Source organism: Sebastes umbrosus, chromosome 15, assembly GCF_015220745.1.
Source record: "Sebastes umbrosus isolate fSebUmb1 chromosome 15, fSebUmb1.pri, whole genome shotgun sequence".
Lineage (NCBI taxonomy): Eukaryota > Metazoa > Chordata > Actinopteri > Perciformes > Sebastidae > Sebastes > Sebastes umbrosus.
The window spans coordinates 17,269,031-17,277,100 of record NC_051283.1 but is presented as its reverse complement, the minus strand read 5'-3'; the positions used below and the strand labels follow the sequence as shown (position 1 = coordinate 17,277,100).

The window sequence follows — 8,070 nt, the reverse complement described above, 5'->3', positions numbered from 1 at the left end:
TGCTCCGGGCTGTTTTTTTTTTTTCTTGAGATGTTTAACGTTCGTATATGGCAGTTGGTAGGTCCAGGTACAGGACATTTACTCAACTGGGACTGAAATGAGCAAATATTCTTGAGGGAAATTTCCCATTATTCTCATTTATTGTAGAATATTAGTAATAAAGTGTCATGTAAATTAATGTCTGAGCAACTGCGATCAGTCTGAGCCATGGTTCGCTGTGTCTCAAAGAAAACAGCAGAGCTAAAGAGTTCAGTAGGGCAACACAGTTGTACAAGTATGAATAATGTGACCAGAGTTTCCATCACAGCTGGTTTTACTCAGGGACTCAGTTAATAATAGCTCCTCAACAGCTCCAGCTCCTGTGTGTGTACATAGAAGTGTTTATCGTGTTCTTGCCCTGGCTAGGTGAGAGGAAAGTTTTGTTAAGGCTTGTAGGTGTGTGGGTACTTTTATGTTCAGTATTTATACATTAGGTGTGCGTGTGTGCTTTCTAAATTCAGATCATTCCCTTCCACATTAGATTGATGTCATCATGTGTTGGCGACAGGCTGCCAACTAGAGGCAGGGTGAAGGGGTGAAAGGGCTCAGACGAACTCCTTCTGCCTCCAAGTTACCTAGAGGCCACAAGAAAGGGTGAACCATACGCAATGCATTAGATAGAGATTATGTGTATAGCGTTCTTGTATCATATACAAGTTACTGTAACAATATCCACATATTTCTGTTTAGGAAGAAAAATACACAGAAAGCATGCGAGCAGAACATATAAATAGCTAAAAGTAATCCAGTTTCTGACACTCGTTGTATGGAAGACCAAACCTGAACATTGTTAATGCCAGGATTACTAGGGGTGTAAAAAAATATCGATTCACATGAATATCACAATATTATGTGTTTTGATACTGTCTTAATTCTCATAAACACTGTATCGTTTTTTAATGAACCTCTTAAAAATCCGACGGCCCGGATCAGTATTAAAGCTAGAATGAAGCTATTGACATCATATGAAACTAGAAAACCTAAGGAGGAGGAAAAGCAACCAGCCATGTCATTCTTGCATGTCGCCAAGGAGGCAAAATAAAGTTAAGCTACATTTTAGCGATGAAAAATTACCACGGCCATTTTCAAAGGGGTCCCTTGACCTCTGACCTCAAGATATGTGAATGAAAATAGGTACCCACGAGTCTCCCCTTTACAGACATGCCCACTTTATGATAATCACATGCAGTTTGGGGGGAAAAAAACATGCATTTTTTTTGCATGCAGTACAAATGTGTTATATTGGCTATTATAAAATGGTGTATTTCTGGTGTGTTCTTTATACTATGACAGCTATCCTAAAATTTGATTTAAACTATTGCAATACAATTGCTCTTTCCAACACAATGTGCAAACATTAACTAGATAAATCAATGATGTCCTTTACGGTGGGAAAAAAACCTCCAGATATCTCCCAAGGTCAAATCAAACATTGTAAAACAAGTTGAGCAAATATGTAGAGTAGAGTTTACTTTTTAAGTTGACTCATTGTTGCATTCAAATGATATGCAAAAACACACAACAAGCTCACAACTCTTTGTTGTGCAAGCTCGAGATCATTTAACTAGCCCAATAAAGTTCATCTTCAACATCTGTCTGGTGCAAATAAGAGAAAGGAGAACGTAAGAAAACAGAGAGGAGTCTTGAGACCGACTGAACTGGAGTTGCGTCAAATCACTGCAGCTGGAAACAATCACTCCACAATCCTTCAAGTGGGAGGTTTGAGACAAGGTCAAAACAGCACAAAAGAAACAAGACGCTGATTCCTTAACACCGCCTTATCTTGTCTTATATTGTCAGGGGGTTATCTTACAAAAGCAACTCTGTCAACTTTTTGCAACTTTCACCTATTGGGACATGACCTGTTGTGTAAATACCTCAGCTCAGTCCTCGCCTGAGACAAAATAACCCCAGGGTGGACCTGACCCAACCTGAGAGTTTCTGTTGTGTGTGTTTTGGTCCCTTATTGACTCACTTTAACAGCAACATCATTAGTTCAAGGTCCAAGAACAAAGACATCAAGAGACTTTTTTTTTTATCTTCACAAATAAAAACACCTTTAATGGAGTTAACAGCTGACATGCAGGAAGGAGGGGTTGTGTGTACTGCAAGCAGTCCCAAAATACATGTACACAAACGGACAATAAGCGGCAGACAACCTCAGGATATCATAACAGCTTCAAGTTCCTTTCATGCTCACTTGTGCTGCATTACACGTCCTGTTTGTCTTTACTACTTCCTGTCTGTGTGTGTGTGTGAATTATTTGAAGGGTTTTCATGTTAGACCCCCCCATGATTCAGCTTTACCGTCTCCTTGTCGGCTTAATGGAGCCGGATAGCTGTAAAACAATATCTTGATTCCAAGAGGGATATCCATTCACTGCCTTATTGGTTACACCTATCTGGTTACATACAGTATGATGTGTAAACACCTCCCTCTGAGGGGGGAGCCTGAGGTTACTTAAGGACAAGTGGGCCTTGTCACCTGATTTTTGTGTTTGCAGCGCTTTCTCTCTACTGTGATTATTTAAACTTGACAGGAAGTCTGAATGTGCTTCCAATAGCATGGAGAGACAATAAGGAAAACTTAACTTAAATGGATGAAGGTTTCTATAATGAGCTTTCAGTGGCAAGATTATTGTCTGTCACTCCATCCGCTACCCACTTCCCCTTTTGCGTCTGTCTGATAGCTGCAGTGTGAGTGTCTAGAGCTGTCTCAGCTGTGTTTGTGTGATCTATGTTTCTTGTGCTTCTTCTTCTTTTTGTCCTCTTTGTCGTGAGTGTGCTCGTGGCGCCTCCTCTTGGATTTGCACTCGCCACTGCTGCTGCTGCTGCTGTCGCTCTCCGACTCCTTCCTCTCCCTCTTCCTCTTCTTCTTCATTTTCTTCTCCTGGAGAATGAACATATAAGAGGAACATTTTGTGTTATGTGCAAAGAAAAGGAACTTGAGCAACGACAATGCAGAAATACGTAGCAAGCAGAGACACCAGTTTCAATACCTCAAAACCGAACCGCTAAACAATTAGTCAATACACTTTTGGACAGTTCTCATGAAGCTGCCTTGTATCTCTCAGTGTGAGCAGCTGAACACACAGAGACATGTGGGTTGTTGCATCAGATGACTCACAGCTGAGAGACAAAAGGGAAATGTGGAGGAGAGCTAAAAAAAAAAAAAGGAAGTGATAGCCATGCCAGTAATAGGACATTAACTGCATCATATTGACCTTCTTTTTCTTCTTCTTTTTGTCTGAGTCTTGCTGTGGTGCAACCGTGGGGGTCTGCTGCTGTTGCTGCCGTGGCTCTGCATCGTCCTCATCAGGCAACAGAGCGTACTGCAAGCCCGGAGCAGAGAAACAGTCCTTTGTGAAGTGACCTGAAAAGAGTAAGGATTCATTAAAAATGCAGCACAAATTTAAAGTAATTTCCAAGCAAATTTCCCAGTAGAAAGTTGTAGGGAACAAATAAAATCTCTGTTTTGTTCTTTTAAAATATGATTGTTGTTTCGTTCACGCCGCCGTACCCTTGCAGCCGCACTTTGAGCATGTTGTGTTGAGTACAGCCTCCAGTGTGATCCTGTTTCCTGTGTGATCTCTAAACTGCTTACGTCGCCTCGCATCCTGCCTGCAATCACACACAGATGATAATAACACACACTTGTCCATGTGGAGACAAACACACACGTATATATATATATATAAATAACAAAATAAAACCGTAAGCACTCACTCTGAATTAACATTGTTTGGGTCCAAGTCCTGCCCCGTTCCCTGATTGACGGCTTTCATTGAGAAGGACAACTTCACCTTGTCACCCTGAATCTGAGAGACGGGGGACAGAGCTGCAGTCATCTTGCTCACTTCACTGACACAGCATGGTGTGTGTGTGTGTGTGTGTGTGTGTGTGTGTGTGTGTGTGTGTGCGTGTGTGCGTGTATGAGTGTGTGTGTTGTTACCTCTCTCCCAATGACTTTAATCCACACCTTTTCCCCCATATCGACAATCTCTGAGGCATTCTCAACCCGCGAGGCTGACATCTCACTCACATGCACCAGGCCTGTATGTGCAAGTGAAAATTGTAGATATCAATCTAAAAAATACATGAAACACTGAGCAGATATTGCTTTCAAAGGATTTTGACACGCAAGTATGACTTTGTTTTGCTGATGATGAAATACATGCCTTCATTTCATCAAGACTCAAAGATTCAAACATTTTATTTTCTGGCCATTGGAAATCTTTAAGACAAACAACGCATTGCGTCCATTCTGAACTCCCTTCACTGACTTACAATTTAAACCAGGTCTTCTTTGTTGCATTTAAAAAAAGATAAATCATTTTGTCAGGATTTGAACACTATGGTTCAATGCAAAATTCAACCCAGTAAACTTTGCTCATATCGCCCTCCAGTGGTGAAAATGAGCAGCAGATATTCAGTTTGACATGCAGGACAACTGTGCTACAACAAATCATAATAAAAAAAGAAACCCATGAGTAAATATAGATCATATAAATGATGTTATAGACAGTTTTGTTTTTTGTTTCAGTCAAAATAATATTAGCACCTAATGGTGACCTCTGTAGATCATAGAACATTATAGGACTACAATTCCCTCAGGGCTCCAGCCAATTAATAGAGTCAGGTATGGGCAATTTGAGGCTGAAGAAGCCGACAGAGACAGTTCTCAGCCGTTTACCGTTTAACATAAAAACTATTTAAGTTTGCTTATCATTTTATTTTATTTGGTTTTGATTGATGTAATGGGTGTTGGAACAACCTTGATTTTTTTTTTTATTATTAACCGCACAAGCCATGCAACATCAAGCCAGCCTGACGAGCCAAGCAGGTCACCACAACCGTAAGTAAAGCAAGCCAAATAACTTGAAAGATAACATGTTGGAATTGGAAATGTCTATATCTACAAGGCGTCTAAAGTAGAGCTGCAACGATTAATCAATTAGTTGTCAACTATTAAATTAATCGCCAACTATTTTGATAATTGATTAATCAGTTTGAGTCATTTTTTTAAAGAAAAAAAGTCAATTCTCTGATTTCAGTTCCTTAAATGTAAATGTTCTCTGGTTTATTTACTCCTCTATGACAGTAAACTGAATATCTTTGAGTTGTGGACAAAACAAAACATTTGAGGACGTCATCTTGGACTTTGGGAAACACTGATCGACATTTTTCACAATTTTCTGGCCTTTTAATAGACAAAACAACCAATCGATTAATCAAGAAAATAATCAACAGATTAATCAAAAATGAAAATAATCATAAGTTGCAGCCCTAGTTTTAAGTGGCTTTTAGAAAGCAAGTAGAAGTAAGCCACGACAGATTACATCCCACTTCATCAATCTGTTCCACTTCTTAAAAACCCTGGCCTAGCACAAACTCCTCCCGCACAACTTTTACTAGGAAGTCATAGAACTCAAACTGGGTGACTGTGCTAACATATAAAAAGTAAGTAAACATATTAAAACATGGGCTTGCACTGTGTATATGTTATATGCTGTGTCATGCCCATAGATTGCAGGATGCTGGCTATTTTACAGAACTAATAATCATCCAACCGCTTCTTGCAATCAGAGAAGGTTTTCTGTGGAAATGTTGAAATCCAACTCCGGTAGCATCATGTTGCATCGGTGCCCTGCGGTCTCTTCTCCAAACTCTCACTGAAACAGCACTGTCATACACTGAAACAGACACTATGCACAATACTTTGGGAAAGAGGACCGCCTCTTGGTTCCTGCATTACCTGCACTCACTCTGCATTACTTTTGGCAAAGTCCCATCTCTGATGCAGTGGTTTTACCTGGCAGTGGATGCAGCTGTTGACTTTGCATCTTTCTGCCACTGCATGTTTCTCTGCTTTATGATTTCTTATAATTGTCCATGTTACTGTAGATCTAACTGTTTTCACCCTTTGCAAGCTCTACAATATTTCCCTAATTAGGTTTTCTATTTGTTATTGTGTTGTAGCTCTGCTACTTACTCTTCTGCACTTTTACAGCTCTATTTCTTCATATTATTGTGATTAATTGTGACTTTTTTGCCCTCTGATCTTTGTAAATGTTTATAATAAAAGTCTATAGGAGATAAATTAACTTTTTGCCAACCTTCCTTCTTGTATCCTGGCAGTCTGACAAAGGCTCCGTAGGTCTGCACAGAGACCACCTCTCCCTTTGAAATGCTGTGTATTGGAGGCAGACCTTCCAGTCCAGCAGGCTCATGTGCCGGGCCATCACTGTCAGACATCGTCTCAGCCGAAGTGGACCGCAGGTATCAATAAGTGGATCTAGAAGATTGATAATGAAACATATTTCATCATTTGTAGTATCATAAAACAGAAGAGAATGCTCTTTTTTCAAGATTGACATCTAAGGTTGTTTTTGTCCATATATGTAATCCTGTAGATTAATCAAGAAATCAAGTGTTTGGGTGCAAAAGTTACAGAAAACACACACTAGTGTCTTCTTTAAGGAAAAAAACTAATCAAGAAGGTTCATACAAGAGGCCTTCAACATTGTTAGTAGGGCTGTCAATCAATTAAAATATTTAATCGTTTTTTATCTGTTCAAAATGTACCTTAAAGGGAGATTTGTCAAGTATTTAATACTCTTATCAACTTGGAAGTGGGCAAATATGCTTGATTTATGCAAATGTATGTATATTATATTACAATATTGATTTGATATAGTAAATACTCTATTCCAGTGCATCTGTCCAACTAGTCCATTCCTTCCAATTTAACTGAACTAATAAACTTGTGGTATAACCTCTTAGAAGAAGAATCAGCTTCTAAGAGGTTATAAAAGGAGGAATGGCGTTAAATATGGTTTGAAATGCAAGCAGTGTAATATAAACACTGTACTTAGTTATAAAGACTTCACAACTTTATAACCCGTAATATTTATAAATTGATAAAAAAAAAACCACATTGCGTAATATTACATGGTTCAAAATGGTTTGAGGGTTATATAGAGAAAAATCTTAAACATGATATGCTGATTTTTTTTTAATAATTTTGACTATTAATTTTCTTTGTCTAACATGTATGTATGTGCATTTGTTTAAATAAAGATGAAGAATTGTGGATATAGAAACAGAATAATAGTTTAAGTTACTTTTTAAAAAATATTTAATTTTCTGTGATTAACATAATTAAATCCTTCTTTGAAATTTAACATTAGAAACATTTAACATCTTCTCTCCTCCACAGTATTTTCCTTGTTTAGATGCTGCTCAGTTCTCCCACATAGGGATATAATATAGCTGAGTAGTACAGTATGAGATTCAGAGAGTAAAACATGTGCACAGAGGAACTTGGTTATGATAAAAGCTGCAGTAGGTTAAGTTAATAGAGCACTTACACACCAAAAAACTGACAATAACCTGATTTTTTTCAGGTGGAATTTCATTCATTCATTCATTCTCACTGTGCAATATAATTTTCCACTTGTGCAATTTTGTTAATAGTCTGTTTATTGTCAATACTGTATATACTGCTCCTATTTTTATACTTCCTTCTATTTAAATGGTTCATATTTTGTTACACTTTGTTTAGCTTTTTTTTTTTTACTGTGTTAGCTGATGCATCATCTGCATTTTTTGCACTATCCCCTTTGCTGCTGTACACTGTAAATGTCCCCACTGCGGGACTAATAAAGGAACATCTTATCTTCTCTTAACTTAACTTTCCTCCTCCTGCAACAGAGCAGCTTAGTTTGAATAGTAGCATTGAGGCTAACAATAGCTAGCTAATGAAGCATTGTCTTGTAGCTATCTAACCTGGTTAATCCGACAAACATAAACATCATAATTAATCCGTACGTGAAGTATGAATCATAATCTGAAAGGATAAAGTGCACAATGCAGCGCGAATTTAGGAGAAAATAAAGAAATAAAACAGTGTTACCTCTCGTAGCAGAGCTGGTTCAGATCTACATCCGGGGCACATGTGTTTAACAACAAGCCTGATGGACCAATCAGCGCAGCCGGCTCAGGCCTCGACCAATCAGAGCAGTCGGTGCA

General features: G+C 38.5%; 1 protein-coding gene across 1 annotated transcript; it reads right to left on the bottom strand.

Moving 5' to 3' along the window:
- Positions 1–2,061: 2,061 nt before the first annotated feature.
- Positions 2,062–8,050, bottom strand: zcchc17 (zinc finger, CCHC domain containing 17). Its single transcript, XM_037794871.1, has 7 exons — positions 7,955–8,050; positions 6,156–6,334; positions 3,992–4,092; positions 3,766–3,857; positions 3,560–3,660; positions 3,264–3,412; positions 2,062–2,929 (listed from the first exon to the last, which is right to left on the bottom strand). Exons 2-7 carry the CDS (start codon positions 6,292–6,294, stop codon positions 2,756–2,758), a joined length of 756 nt encoding a protein of 251 aa, XP_037650799.1. The 5' UTR covers positions 6,295–6,334; positions 7,955–8,050; the 3' UTR covers positions 2,062–2,755.
- Positions 8,051–8,070: the final 20 nt, after the last annotated feature.

Excerpts from the sequence above, each read along its gene's own strand:
- zcchc17 (XM_037794871.1), bottom strand. The coding sequence starts at position 6,294 with ATGTCTGACAGTGATGGCCCGGCACATGAGCCTGCTGGACTGGAAGGT. Across the intron at positions 3,858-3,991 it reads TTAAAGTCATTGGGAGAGAG|ATTCAGGGTGACAAGGTGAA; the intron begins GTAACAACACAC and ends CCCGTCTCTCAG. Across the intron at positions 3,661-3,765 it reads CCAAACAATGTTAATTCAGA|GCAGGATGCGAGGCGACGTA; the intron begins GTGAGTGCTTAC and ends GTGTGATTGCAG.